This window comes from Urtica dioica, chromosome 7 (assembly GCF_054948205.1).
Source record: "Urtica dioica subsp. dioica isolate 48M chromosome 7, U.dioica_male_clone48M_v1_H2, whole genome shotgun sequence".
Taxonomy (NCBI): Eukaryota; Viridiplantae; Streptophyta; class Magnoliopsida; order Rosales; family Urticaceae; genus Urtica; species Urtica dioica.
In genome coordinates this window covers 3,067,508-3,083,493 of record NC_142762.1, presented here as the reverse complement: position 1 = coordinate 3,083,493, position 15,986 = coordinate 3,067,508, and the positions used below count along the sequence as shown (strand labels likewise).

The following is a 15,986-nucleotide window of genomic DNA, read 5'->3' as shown; positions in this document are numbered from 1 at the left end:
ATTAATGATGCATGTATGTTTTTCCCATGCTTGGGAATGAAGCAAAGTCCAATATTTTACCTAGTTACTTAAATATAAATATGTATAATATGTGTAATATTTTTCAAGACTATGTAACACATTAGTATTATATAATATAAGTACGTTTTTCTCATTAACTTTATTTTTATTTTAATATGAAGTTATCATATGGAAAAAGCAAATTGTGTGGCGAACCAAATGGTTGGTACTGGAAAAATCTGCATATCGGATAGTGGAACGACGCATACTATTTTGAATGATAAAAAGTTTTTCTCAATGATAAAGCCAACGAAAACTTTTGTGAATACGATATCGGGTCCTCTAGATCTGATTGAAGGTATTGGTAAGGCAAATTTCACACTGCCAAATGGAACATAATTCAATATAAATAATGCTTTATTTTCACCAAGATCCAAACGAAACCTATTGATTTTTAATGATATATATTCTCATGGATTTAATACTCAGTCTATAACTGAAGGTACCATGAAATATATATGTCTTACGACATCCAAATTCGGAAAGAAACAAATTTTAGAAAAACTACCTATGCTCCCTACTGGATTGCACTACACATATATAAATGCGATAAAATCAAATTCAGTAGTTATTGAGTCTTCAATTTTAACGACATGGCATAATCGTTTGGGTCATCTTGGGTCTATTATGATGCGAAGAATTATTGAAAATACACATGGGCATCCATTGAAGGGCCAGAAAATCCCTCAAGGTAATATTTTCCCATGTAAAGCTTGTTCTCTTGGAAAGCTTATCATAAGGCTTTCACCGGGAAAGGTTGAAACAGAATCACCTACGTTCCTTGAACGTATTCAAGGTGACATATGTGGGCCTATTCACCCACCATCTGGTCCATTTCGATACTTCATGGTATTGATAGATGCTTCTAGCAAATGGTCGCATGTTTGTCTGTTATCAACTCGCAATATGGCATTTGCGAAATTACTTGCTCAAATAATTAAATTACGAGCTCAATAAGCTGATCATACAATTAAGAAAATCAGGCTCGATAATGCTGGTGAATTTACATCCCAAACATTCGATGATTATTGTATGTCAGTTGGGATTGATGTTGAGCATCATGTTGCTCATGTATATACACAAAATGGTCTAGCTAAATCGCTAATCAAGCGCCTCCAGCTTATTGCTAGACCATTGATAATGGGAACAAAGCTCCCTACTTCAATATGGGGTCATTCAATATTACATGCTGCTGCATTAATTCGCATCCGACCGAGTGCATATCATAAATACTCCCCTCTGCAACTTGCATTTGGCCAAGTACCAAATATATCTCATCTGAGAATTTTTGGATGTGCTGTTTATGTGCCTATAGCACCACCTCAAAGAACAAAGATGGGACCTCAAAGGAGGCTTGGAATTTATGTAGGTTATGAAAGTCCATCTATTGTTAGGTATCTAGAACCTCAAACTGGTGATGTTTTTACAGCACGGTTTGCTGATTGCCATTTTGATTAAGTAAATTTCCTAGTATTAGGGGGAGAAAGAAACCAGCTGGAAAGGGAAATTACTTGGTCTGTACCAACATTATTGCATCTTGACCCTTACACAAAAGATTGTGAAGGAGAAGTGGAAATGATTGTACATTTGCAAGGTATTGCAAATCAACTTCCTGATGCGTTTACAGACACTAAAAGAGTGACTAAATCATACATTCCTGCTGCAAATGCTCATGCGCAAATTGATGTCCCAAAAGGATAAATTGAAAATAAAGTCACTCATGAATTCACAACACGCCTGAAGCGTGGAAGACCATTCGGTTCCAAAGATAAAAATCCTCGGAAAAGAAAAGGAGCATAGAGACAAAATGACCCCAAAATGGAGGAATGTATTCCAGAAATACAAAACGAGGAAAATCGAGAAATTTCAATTAATTATGCCAATACAAGTATACAATGGAACCGAAATGATGAAATAAATGATGCATTCTCATATAGTCCGGCATGCGATGTCATGGATGAAAATGATGGAGATCCCGAACCAATGTCTGATACTGAATGTAAAAATAGACACGATTGGGGGGAATGGAAAAATGCAATTCAAGCGGAACTTGACACGCTTAACAAGCGCAAGGTCTTTGGACCTATAGTACTCACACCTGTAGATGTGAGACCTGTTGGATACAAATGGGTATTTGTACGAAAGAGAAATGAGAAAAACGAGATTGTGAGATACAAAGCTCGACTTGTTGCCCAAGGTTTTTTTCAAAGGCCCGTAATTGATTTTGAAGAAACATATTCCCCTGTAATGGATGGAATTACATTCACATATTTGATCAGCCTAGCAGTGCATGAGAAACTAAATATGCATCTCATGGATGTTGTCACAACTTATTTATACGGATCGTTAGATACTCAAATATATATGAAGATCCCTGAAGGATTCAAGATGCCTGAAGCATCTAGTTCAAAGCCTAGAGAAAAATATTCCATCAAATTACAAAGATCTTTATATGGTTTAAAGCAATCCGAACAAATGTGGTTTAATAGCTTAAGTGAATATTTAATACAAAAAGGTTATGTCAATAACTCTCTTTGTCCATGTGTATTCATCAAGAAAACAACATCCGGATGTGTAATCATCGTTGTTTATGTTGATGATTTAAACATCATTGGGACTGATGAAGAGATCAAAGAAGTAATCTCTTACTTAAAGCAAGAATTTGAAATGAAAGATCTTGGGAAGACAATAAATTGTCTTGGCTTACAGATTGAGCACGTGAAAAATGGAATATTTGTGCATCAGTCAAATTACACGAAAAAGGTGATAAAACGATTCCATATGGATAAGTCAAATCCGTTAAGTACTCCAATGGTTGTCAGATCCCTAGATGTGGTAAAAGACCCATTTCGCCCATGTGAGGAATCTGAACAGATTCTTGGTCCTGAAGTACCATATTTCAGTGCAATTGGAGCCCTTATGTACCTTGCTAATTGCACCCGACCAGATATAGCTTTTGCAGTTAATCTATTAGCAAGATTCAGCTCAGCTCCTACAAAGAGACACTGGAATGGGGTCAAACATGTGCTTCGTTATCTTCAAGGAACGATTGATTTAGGATTATTTTATCCTAACAAGAAAAAACCAGTATTGATTGGTTATGCAGATGCAAGTTACTTATCAAATCCACACAAAGGGAGATCTCAGACTGGATATGTGTTTACGTATGGAGGGACTGCGATTTCTTGGCGTTCTCAAAGGCAAACGCTTGTTGCTACATCATCAAATCATGTGGAGATCATATCACTACATGAAACAAGTCGTGAATGTGTATGACTGAGATCAATGACGCAACATATCAGAGCCACCAGTGGTCTTTCAACAATCGAGGACCCCATCACACTTTATGAAGATAATGCCGCATGTGTTGCTCAAATGAAGGAAGGATTCATCAAGAGCGACAAAACAAAACGTATCCCTCCGAAGTTCTTTTCGTTCACTCAAGAGCTAGAGAAGAACAATGTTATCAACATCCAGTATATTCGTTCTTGTGATAACTCATCTGATCTGCTCACAAATGCGCTCCCCACTTCAACTTTCAGAAAACATGTTCATGACATTGGAATGCGTAAATTGCAAGATTTGTAGAAAGACCGCACCAACGTCTGCATCAGGGGGAGCTTTGCATAGCTGTACTCTTTTTTCCTTACTGAGGTTTTTATCCCGCTGGGTTTTTCCTAGTAAGGTTTTTAACGAGGCAGCATGAACACGTAAATGTATCAATAAGCATCCCAAAGGAGGAGTGTTGTAAATAATTGGTATGCTCAAATGTAAAAATTATAGGGTAAATTAAAGTAAAAAATATGGGGTAATTAATTATTACCCTACACCTAACTTATCGACTAATGTATATAAATTACTATAAATACATGATGATGGTGAAGGGAAAGATCATCCATAAAATTCCTACAAATTTACTCTTTCATTTTCACTCTATTCTCCATACTCCCCTTTTATAAATTCTCATATTATTAGTGTTTAAAAGGTATTTCAATTGAAGTTAATTTCTTTGGTTTTATAACAGATTATATATTTTATTAAACTGGACAATTTGTTATATGATATTTTCATCATAAGAAGGGCTCTAGCAATAATTAATATTCCCTAGTTGGGAAAATAAAGCCATAAACATCTCATACCCAACAAAGAAATAATGATACGTATGGACCAAACGGTATGGTGGACGCACGACTTGGCCTCCTCTTATCTTTTTTTATTTTATTTTTTTCCCTCCTGTGATGTGAACTGAGAGTGTTTGTTGAGTTTTCATGCGAGTCTCAAAAATAAATGCGAAAAGTCAATACAATTATGTATATATTTTGTTTTGCTTTAGTAGAAAAAGAATAAATTCCACTTGATGAAACCGACTTGTCACCAATTCACAGAAGTTGATTTATCGACGGAAACAAAAGAAGCGGGACATTGCATCCGGTCATAGAAAATGAAATGGCAATAGGATTCAAAAATAAATTAAAATTGGTGATACAAAAACCAGGTCAATTCATCAATAAGGAAAATTCAACCTTGCGCATAATGTCAAGAAAAACAACTAAATTTATGGCACACTGCTAACCTATGCAAATTGGCACATTGATATTAAATTAAAATAAATAAATAAAAATTGGCAGTCACTTAACTAGGCTAGGTTTCTAGACCATGAGAGTTGAGCCTCTCTTTCTCCTTCTTTTTTTTTTATTTATTTAATCAGCTCTTTCTCCTTTTATTAACTGTTCAAATTTACGTTGTTTTTTTCTCTTCGCTTTGAAATTCTGCCAAACTATTTCGGCCGAGTAGATTCAAACTAATTACTTCAATCAACTTCACGATCCAATCTCTCTCTATTTAAGAATACTAGAAGGCATGACAAACTCTCTTTCTGTGTATGATGTTATGCATCGATGCAATGCTCAACTCGCTTATTAAAACAAAGCACCAATCCAAAAGTAACAATAAGACTTGACTCAAAATAAGTTCAAGCAATGATTTACATAAGTGAGGTAAGAAGAATTAACCCATATACATTGGGCACAAGCGTGTGCCCATTTGAGCCTTACATGTTGAAGTATTGTGCGTTGGAATTGAGTGGAAATTTTCATGTCGTTGCGCCAATTAATATCGTTTAACCTATGGTATAAAACACAAAAAATCTTGTCATTTTCGTCACAATTTTCTTCGTATTTCACGTCGCAATTTCGGTTGTGTCATCCAAAAGCCGACCAAGTTATGCAAATTCAACAATATCTCGAGAAATTGTGTGGAAATTGCGTGAAAATTGCGTTTATTTGTATTTTCCATCATATAAATCATAATTTTTAAGGTTTTTTCATTTTTTTTTCATTGGATGTTGTTTGTACTTGTTTCATGTTCAACATATTATTATTTTAATATATGTATTCATAAACAAGTATTTGAAAATCTGAAAAATGATACATTGTTAGTGAATTTTCATATCTGATGTAGTACATGAAATTATGATGTGCTTAGAAGTAATGTGTTTTTATATTGTGCTTGACTTTGATATTTTTCAACTTATTATATGTGTTCATTATATGTATCTGACTTTGAAGTTTGAACTTATTATGGTTGTGTATTATGTATGTTTGTAATTGAAACTTATTATGTATGCTTATAATTTCTTATATGTATATGAAACTTATTTTTTATATTTGAAATTGTGCCACATTATTTACGTCGTAATTTCCGTCGATATAATTTTTTAAAATTTTCACATTATTTCCGTCGCAATTTTCGTCGGTCACCGCAATTTCCGCTTTTTTGGAACTTTGACACAAAATCGACAACTAGCATTTCAAACTTGATATTTTCTATGTTGAATTTACTTTGCTCGTGAAAAGAGACGGACAAGGGACGTGATGTTGGCAAGAGATTGTTGGGTTACTAAGAAAAATTGGTGTCAATTTATACGGTCATAAGTAAGACCAATAAACCAATGGCATACGAAAGCTTGCTATCAAATCATTTCATACAAGCTTGGGAGATCTCATCGTCATCGCATTTAATAAACACCAATCCAACTTCTTTTGTCACGAAAAAGGCACTTTAATTTTCTCTTTTTCTTTTGAAGCCATTTAATAAAAAGAGAAAAAATGCACTTCAGTGTCATGCTTAAAGGTGTAAGTTTTAGTTTCTCCTTCCGGGAACTCGTGAGATTTGGGAATGTTGACTTTTGACCAGGTTGCTTGGTAACAGATATACAATGAGAACAATTCTATATGGATACTTCTTCAATGCAGACTGAGTCAAATGATGTTTCGCTTTAAATCTCTTTGTTATTTTGAAGCTGTATAAAAATAAAATAAAAATAAGAAATAGAAAAAGCACTTGAGCACAATGCTTAAAAGGTAAACGTGGTTTTGGTTTCTCCTTCCAGGAACTAGTGATTCGTGGAAGTTTGACTTTGGAGTTTGGACCATGTTGCTCTCAAATAACAGACAGATCGACATACATTATATATTGATACTTGTTCATTGCCCATCGTCTTTCTATAATGTACTACTTACAGTCGGTCTAAGATGATAAATCGGTGACTGTGTACCAATTTAAACTAAAATGACTATTGCCTTCCAACTGCACTTGAAAAAAGAAAAAGAAAAAAAAAGAGTATATTTTGCAGGAACATAAACGAAAAACTCATTCACAACGTAAGTGCAGATCTATAATTCAAATTCAGAGCACGCATCAAAAGGTAAATGTAGCAGTGAATGAGATAAACAAAGTCCTAACAAAGAAAAAAAACTAGAAAGCTTTCCATGGAATGAAATAGAGAATGAGGTCAATTGAAAATCATTTCTGGGATTAAACTATAAAAATAATGTCACTGATATAGCACCGAACAGAGATCTCTGATTTTTTTTTTTTTTTTTTTTGTAGATTAAAAGTCAGAAACTAACAAAGAAGCCGAGATCTGGAATCAGAAAGAACATACCGATCCGAGCCCCAATTTGTTTTCCTTCTGTTCTCAGAGATCTTCAAGTGGAAGAATGAAACCAAAATCCAACACCTTCCTCGCTCATTTCTGCTTTTCTACTCTTATTTTCTCATCATCATCATCATCAACATCAAGAAGAACAACAACAAGTGTGGCATCCAAATTCTTGTAACTCCAAAAAAAAAAAAAAAAAAAAAGTAAAGCAGAAAATTTTTCAGTCCTGAGAGTCAGTCCTCTTGCCATCGGCTTCCCTCTCCTGGAGCAACCTTCCTTCCTCCTCCGCGGCCTGAGCGGTCTTCTTTGCCGCCTCCTTCGCCTTAAGCGCCTGAAGCTTCGAGTGATTGTAATACGCGACCCCAAGGAACGCGAGCCCGTAGCCAAACAGATTCACCGGAGTAACCGTGTCCTTGATGACCGACCACGAGAACGCGATCAGAAGCCAGTCCTTGACAACTCCGGCGACGTTCATCGTCAGCGCCGAGGTCTTACCGACGAGGAGGAACACCGCGAGGTTCAGCGCAAAAGCGCAGAGCGAATTCGTTCCGAAAATAGCGAAATCCGGCCGAAACGACGACGACTCTCGGAGAGCCGGAAGCTCGACGTAGAGCCACGGAACAGCGAGGAACCCAAGGCAGCAAGGCGCGACGTAGTAGAGCGATGTGATAGGGTTGAGCGAGATCCCCTTGGATGTGAGAAGGATCTGGATCAGGACGAGCCGCGTGGCCTCAAACGCGACGGCTCCGAGCTGTAAAGCGACTCCATAGATGTCGAATCTGGCCTCACCGTAGGCCGCGACGGCGACGCCGAAGGAGATCGAGAGCATGTTGGCCATGGTGTCGGACTTGAAGCTCTCCTTCTTCAGCAAAACTCCGATGGAGTAGACGGCGACTGGCATGAGAGCTTTGAGCATCTGGATGAAGGAGACGGAGAGGTAGATGTAGGCAGAGTTGGAGAGCCATAGCGAGAGGGCGTAGAGAGCTCCGATCGGGACGACGGAGGAGAGGTAGAGCTCTCTGGACATGGAGACCGGTTCGACGACGCGGAGGACTCGGACCAGGACGAAGGCTAGGGTTGCGCAGAAGGACATGTGGACCATTGTTAGCGAGATCGGGTACGGCCAGTTGTACATCTTCCGGTCTAGGATGTACTTGTTGTACACGATCACCGTGAAGCTCAGGAAGATCCACACCGCCACGTACGCGTACGATAGCATGATCTTTTTCACCACGCCCTCGCTTAGAGAACCTCCTTTCCCCATCGCCGCCGTGTGCGCAGGATAAGCGAGAGAGAGAGAGAGAGAGAGAGAGAAAGAGAGAGTTTTGTTTGTCTGCTCTTGAATCTTTGATTGCGAGAAAAATGAAAGGGAGTTAATGGAGTTATTTATTCTTTATTTCTTTGATGGGAGATTTTGCGGGGTGATGTGGCTATGCGGGCTTTAGATGTTGCTTTGGCAGCTGGAACGTGCGACCTTATTATTTTTCCTTAGTTAATATTTTATTCACAGCGTCGAGAGCAGAACTAAACCTCGCTGTAGGAAGAAATTACCTATTCCACCCAAGGATTAAAATCTCGCATCTCGCAGTCGTATCGTATTTTTATATTTTTATTTTTGGGGTATTTTATCTCGTACCGTGGTATCTCGTGGTATTTAATTAATATTCGGGATATCTCGTACCACGTGATATACTGCATTCCGTGGGATATACCACCAAAAAAGGATATTCCACGAGGTATTCGAACAACTTTTTAATTATGATTTTATATAAGTTTGGGATACACAATCTATATAAATTTTAAAATAAAGTTTTCAAAATTCCAGACATGAAATTTAAAGTAGAGTACAACATATAGAGTTCTCAAACAAAGTCACACTAAATAAAGAAAACAAATAATTATACACATAATATAGAGTTCTCACACAAAACAACACAAAATATAATAAGTGTACTACAGACCAAAGCATAGTAAAAAGTAGAGTTCACAGTCATTGTCGCTACTCGTAGGTAGAGTGTCGAGGGCCCTGAAATGTATGAGGTTGTTGGTCTTGCATCATGTTGTCGCTGTTTTTCGGACAACGATTTAGGAGTCAAAGGCGGTTAGACCCAAGGCCGGACCAAGTGGCATCGCCTTGACTCGAGCGTGTCGGACTTGGTATCCCAAGTCTTCCCTTAGCTGTCAATGGTGTTTGAGCTCGCCGGCATACCTGAAAAAGATAGGAGAACCGTGAGCTAAGAAGGGAAAACAGAGGGGGTGCCTCTGTTTACCTCTCCGACACTCAACATTAGCGGGATTGAGGTGGATTATAGAGGTTTAGAGGTGGTGAGAAGCCAAAGGTGAGCGAAACGAGCGAAGTATGAGTTCGGCAGCGTTTCGGGACTCAAAGTTGGATTACCCAGACCAGAGGAGGGGCCCTGGTATTTATAGGCGACCAAGGGGTGCTTTTCGCGTCCCCTTGGCCGAGGGTCGGCTCTGAGGCGGCCTTGGAGAGGAGCGCCGGCTCTGAGGCGGCCTTGGACGAGCGCCGGCTCTGAGGCGGCCTTGGACGAGCGCCGGCTCTGAGGCGGCCTTGGACGAGCGCCGGCTCTGAGCCGGCCTTGGACGAGCGCCGGCGCTGAGGCGGCCTTGGACGAGCGCCGGCGCTGAGGCGGCCTTAGACGAGCGCCGGCTCTGAGGCGGCCTTGGACGAGCGCCGGCTCTGAGGCGGCCTTGGACGAGCGCCGGCTTTGAGGCGGCCTTGGACGAGCGCCGGCTTTGAGGCGGCCTTGGACGAGCGCCGGCTCTGAGGCGGCCTTGGACGAGCGCCGGCTTTGAGGCGGCCTTGGACGAGCGCCGGCTCTGAGCCGGCCTTGGATGGGCGCCGGCTCTGAGTCGGCCGTGGGCGGGGGAGTCCCGGGGGATTGCTATCACGGCCGTCGCTGCTCTACCGGGCCGAGATGGACCGGTAACACATCAGGTAATTCTCGTACCAAGTCATCATGTGAGCATATGTAGTCATATTAGTCTCCACGTGACGATCGTAATTATACTAATCTAATGCAACATAAATGAAGTATTTTGGGAAACCTGGTCGGTAATGAATATGAGGTTGGGACTCATGTGGCTGGTAAAAATCCCTTAAAATGGGGGGAGAGACGGGGATGACGGGGACAGGCACGGACACAGGGACTATCATCGGATACTCAGGATAAGTGTAAGACCAGTCATGCGGCTCAACTGGATGCGAGGATTCTGAGTCCTCCGGTGTAATCGAGAACCCACCGAAAAACTGTGACAATTGATCAACATCTTTGCTAGTAGAAGAGAATGACATTGCATCAGATAAACCTCCGTACGTATTGCCTCCATATCCTGACTCAAAAAAAGGCTGGATTCATTCATCGTCCGTTTGTGGTACGCTATATCCACCACCGCCGCTGAATTGAGGATTGTATCCACCACCGCTGTTGTATTGCCCGCCACGTTCTCCACTATCACCACCACCACCTCCTATGATTATAATAAAAACGAAATTAGAAAATAAAAACTTGTTTTATTAAATTATGAGAGCAATCTTACCTGCGTTATCATCCGAGGCATGACCAGTATCATCTGAAGAACTTGAACCGTCTTGAGTCTCTCGATAGGAGGGAGAGGGGGGGCGGACGTGTTCGTTCAGAACTCGGTTGACATCAACTCCAAGATTTTCAGCCTCTTCAGCAATGTATATATCTTGTTGTCAATGGTGCCCACAAGAATAGTAGTAATGTCTATTTATGTACATTTGATGTCATATAGTCTTACGAAGACTCTTGATTATAATTGCTGAATAATCAATAAAAGTTGAAACGTTCATTCATTCTCCTTTTCTATTTCAAGCTTTACGATAATCTATAGTCTATAGTCCTTAAACAAACCTAACAAAACATGAAGAGACAAATATAGATTTGCATGAACAAACTCTTCATGGTTTACTTAAAACTGCATATTCACAATCTAAGGATCAAATGACTATTGATCTCAGTATGATTGTTAGGAGAATCTATGATGTCTGGTTATGAGACATTGAGAGTTGGGGACTCTATAGTTCTTCTAGGTATCTTCTAAAGGTACTGAATTGACCAGTGCACTTCTAGAGACAGAATAAGAATAAACTATTTAACCTCTTATGTCTCGAAGTCACTACGTATGAATTGCATCATGCTTACCTCAATCCTGAAATGAGACATGTCATTTCATAGCTTACGTATTCTCATTTGAGAAAGTCAGAATTCGGATTCACTAAGTGATTCTGAACAGGACCTATTGGTGAAGTACTAAGTTATGAAAATTTCATGAGTAACTTTGTGAAGATCTCATAGATATGGAATTCATGTACAAGATTGCTGAAATGCAATGTATATCACCTCATGCTTTGTTCCTTGGAATGTGAATAAATGAACTGGTCAATGTCCAAATTGAGTCATGAATCTTTTGAATGAAACAATGTGACTTGTTAGCTCCTCGTCAATACATTGTTTCTAACTTATTCACAAGCGACAAACGAGTTGAGGAAATAACAGCTAGAAGAGTAAAATGGTAATTTTGTAAATCCTGACTAGCTAATGGTATTCATGAAGGGTAAATATAGATAATATTCACTGGATCCACACATCACAATTTAGTTGAATTCTTGAGTAGAAAATAAATTCATTTGAACCGAGAGATTCTCAGTGTCAACTCTTTAGTGGAGTCAATTGACATTAAGCTAAACTTGGAAAAGGTTTGCGAACTTTTGAGTCCAAGTACTTTAGCTCAAGCTTTGTTCAATTGGATCCATGAGGTCACTATCACAAATAATATCGAGTAGGAATAGTTAAACTAGAAGCTAAGTCAAAACAAGAACGAGACAAGTTTTACGAAAATTGTCTAAATGGTATTTTTGTCTTTTTTAGACATAGGATGAAATGAATCTCAATAAATTTTTTGACATTGTCATATGATGACAAATGAAATAAATTTCACTCGGACAAGTTAAATTAATTGGGCCTTGAGGATTAATTTCATTTCATGGAATTTTACTTTAAAATTCTTAATGGGCTTTTCTTATGTTGTCATGAACAAATGAAGAAATATCTAGAAGCTCCTTCTAGAAGCTCAAATTTCATCCAACCCAAGGAGAGAAAAGAGGAATTATTTTGTGCATTGATGTATGAAGATACTCGCCAAAAGAAAAAGAGGAAACAAATTTCCTTTACAAGGAAAGAGGATTTCGACCAATACAAGGCAAGGGAGAAGCAAACAAAAGAGGAAACAAATCCAAGTCCTTCTAGAAATGACTTGGACGTCCAACATGAGAAAATGGAAGCCAATATTTTGCTCATGAATATGTGATATTCTATAGAAGAGGAAACTATCTTATTTAAGATAATCCATCCCCTATAAATAGAGGCCTCATTCTCATTGTTTTCTTATCCCACATAAGTTAGAGATTGAGAGCTTCTCTCTCTACACCTTGTGGTGGCTGCCCCTTCCCTCTCTCTCTCTCTCTCTCTAAGTTTTCTTTCGTTTTTGTTTTGGAACCTAGGTCCACATTTGACCTAGTGTTTTTAGCTCTTCGACTTTGAGACTTGTTCTCGAGTCATCGTGTTTAAAAGTGCCCACACACTAATTCCTTTCTTTCTCGAGTGATTTTAGTTATAGAAACTTTCGTGGTTGCTCGAGTTTCCGAGGAAAGAATAGAGACGTGCTGCAAGGGGAGACGAACGTTTTAACCTTCCGAAGGCTTCTCAACGTTCAAGCTCCTCAAATGTTAGTAAACATATAATGCTCGTTTATAGTTTTAATTTATACGTACTTGCTCTTTGTCTAAGTTAGTAAAATCGTTTTACTTGTTTTAAAGAAAATTTTTAAATTCCGCCGCTTGCTCGAAGCGTTAAACTTTTTCTTAACCTTAGATCAATTCCAACATCACTAAGAGAAAGAGGAACCAAGGAGAGGCATATGCTACTAAGCACAAAGTCTCCGCCTCTGGATCTAAGAAGAGACCTCACAAGCCCGGGAAGAAGAACTGTCCTGCCTATCTCAAAGCAAAGGAACATAGTATTGTACTAATTAGCAAAGCATGCTTAGTAGCTGATAATGTATCAACGTGGATTCTTGACTCCGCTGCTACTAACCATATTTGTTGTTCCTTGACTGGTTTCAAGAAAACTAAAAGCTTAGAGGATGGCGACTTCTGCTTCAAGTGGGGTGATGGGAGCCTGATGTCTGCGAAGGCTGTGGAATTCGTATTTCGTTTCCTGATAATTCTTTTGTCACGGATGCATGTGTGAAAAATGCTCTTTTTTACGTCTAGCCCACTCAACCTTCTCTATTAGACACCGAAATAGATAACGATCTAGTTAGGGAGCCAAAGAGGATCAAACTTTCTGATTCCTCTGATCTAACGAACTCAACATATCTTTGGCACTTAAGACTTTGTCATATCAGTCTAGACAGGATTAAGAGACTTGTGAGGGACGGTCCACTCAAAGCCTCTGCAATAGGTTCACTTCCTACTTGTGAATCTTGCATAGAAGGAAAAATGACTAAGCGATCTTTCTCCGATAAGGGTCGAAGTGGTGGAATTGATCTAGGGTTAAGAAAAAGTTTAACGCTTCGAGCAAGCGGCGGAATTTAAAAATTTTCTTTAAAACAAGTAAAACGATTTTACTAACCTAGACAAAGAGCAAGTGCATATAAATTAAAACTATTAATGAGCATTAAATGTTTACTAACCTTTGAGAAGCTTGAACGTTGAGAAGCCTTTGGATGGTTGAAACGTTCGTCTCCCCTCGCAGCACATCTCTCTTCTTTCCTTGGGAACTCGAGCAACCACGAAAGTTTCTATCACTAAAATCACTTAAGAAAGAAAGGAATTAGTGTGTGGGTACTTTTAAACACGACGACTCGAGAACAAGTCTCAAAGTCGAAGAGCTAAAAACACTAGGTCAAATGTGGACCTAGGTGCCAAAACAAAAACGAAAAAGAACTTAGAGAGAGAAAGGGAAAGGGGCAGCCACAAGGTCTAGAGAGAGAAGCTCTCAATCTCTAACTTATGTGCGATGAGAAAATGAGAGGAAAGAGGCATCAATTTATAGGAGAAGGGTTGGCCTTCGAAAGAAGTAGTTTCCTCTTTTTCCAAACCTTCATGAGCAATCCTTAGTTGCCCATTCCTTCTTCTATGCGTCCACCTCATGCAAATCCTCAAGGGATTAGTTTCCTCTTTTCCTTTCCACTTGGCCGAATGGCATGCTTTCTAGAAACAAGATTTGTTTCCTCTTTTGCTCGCCGTCACCTTGCCTTTGCCATCCACTTCAATTTCCTTCTAGAGGAAATTTGTTTCCTCTTTTTCTTTTGGCAAGTATCTTGATACATTAATGCACAAAATTTGTCTCTCTTTTCTTCAATTTGGGCGTGCAAGGGCTTCTAGAAGGAGCTTCTAGATGTCTCTTCATTTGTTCATGACAACATAAGAAAAGCCCATTAAGAATTTTTAAGTAAAATTCTATGAAATGAAATTCATCCACAAGGCCCAAATAATTTAACTTGGCCGAACGGTTTTATGTCATCACATGACAATGCCAAAAAAATTGTTGACATTCATTTCATCCTATGTCCAAAAAGAAAATTTTACCCTTTAGACAATTTTCGTAAAACTTGTCTCGTTCTTGTTTTGACTTAGCTTTTAATTTAACTATTCATACTCGATATGATTTGTGACAATGACCTCATGGATCCAAATGAACAAAGCTTGAGCTAAAATACTTGGACTAAAAAGTTCACAAACCTTTTCCAAGTTTAGCTTGATGTCAACTGACTCCACTAAAGAATTGACACTGTGAATCTCTCGGTTCAAATGAATTTATTTTATACTCAAGAATTCAACTAATTGTTATGAGTGGATCCACTGAATATTATCTATGTTTACCCTTCATGATTATCATCAGCTAGTCGGGATTTACAAAATTACCGTTTTATCCTTCTAGCAGTTATTTCCTCTACTCCTTTGTTGCTTGTGAATAAATTAGAAACAATGTGTTGACGAGGAGCTAACAAGTCACATTGTTTCATCCAAAAGAGTCAAGACTCAATTTGGACACTGGCAAGTTCATTTATTCGCATTCCAAGGAACAAAGCATGAGGTGATATACATTGCATTTCAGCAATCTTTTACATGAATTCCATATCTATGAAAACTCCACAAAGTTACTCATGACATCTTCACAACTCAGTACTTCACTAATAGTTCATGTTCAGAATCACATAGTGAGTCCGAACTCTGACTTTCTCAAATGAGAATACATAAGCTGTGAAATGGCATGTCTTATTTCAGGATTAAGGTAAGCATGATGCAATTCATACGCAGTCACTTCGAGACATAAGAGGTTAAATGGTTTGTTCTTATTTTGTCTCTAGAAGTGCACTGGTTAATTCAGTACCTTCAGAAGATACCTAGAAGATATATAGAGTCTCCAACTCTCAATGTCCCATAACCAGACATCATAGATTCTCATAACAATCGTACTGAGCTCAATAGTCCTTTGACCCTTAGATTGCGAATATATCGTTTTAAGCAAACCATGAAGAGTTTGTTCATGCAAATCTACATTTGTCTCTTCATGTGTTGCTAGGTTTGTTTATGGACTAAAGACTATAGTTTATCATAAAGCTTCACACAAGTAATAACGAATAAGCAATTACAAGCAAGAGTCTTCGTGAGACTTTATTACATCAAATGTACAAAAGTAAAGATTACAACTCTTCTTGTGCGTGCTATTGACAACAAACTCCGACTTGACTCAAAGAAGATGTGTGTAGTCCTTCATGCCTAATCCCTCTCGATGTTGGTCGAAGACCTTGTTCGCTAGGGCCTTGGTGAATGGATCTGCCAGGTTGTCCACTGTTGAGATCTTCTTCACTTCCACATCTCTGTTGGAATTGATCTAGGGTTTAAGAAAAAGTTTAATGCTTCGGGTAA

The 15,986-nt window shown here is 38.8% G+C and overlaps 1 protein-coding gene across 1 annotated transcript; it reads right to left on the bottom strand.

Annotated features, from left to right (window-relative positions):
• Nucleotides 1–6,853: 6,853 nt before the first annotated feature.
• Nucleotides 6,854–8,395, bottom strand: LOC149390133 (putative sugar phosphate/phosphate translocator At2g25520). The gene has a single exon (XM_089620291.1). It carries the CDS (start codon nt 8,265–8,267, stop codon nt 7,224–7,226), a length of 1,044 nt encoding a protein of 347 aa, XP_089476417.1. The 5' UTR covers nt 8,268–8,395; the 3' UTR covers nt 6,854–7,223.
• Nucleotides 8,396–15,986: the final 7,591 nt, after the last annotated feature.

What these genes read in the sequence shown, in the direction of transcription:
- LOC149390133 (XM_089620291.1), bottom strand. Translation starts at nt 8,267, where the DNA reads ATGGGGAAAGGAGGTTCTCTAAGCGAGGGCGTGGTGAAAAAGATCATG.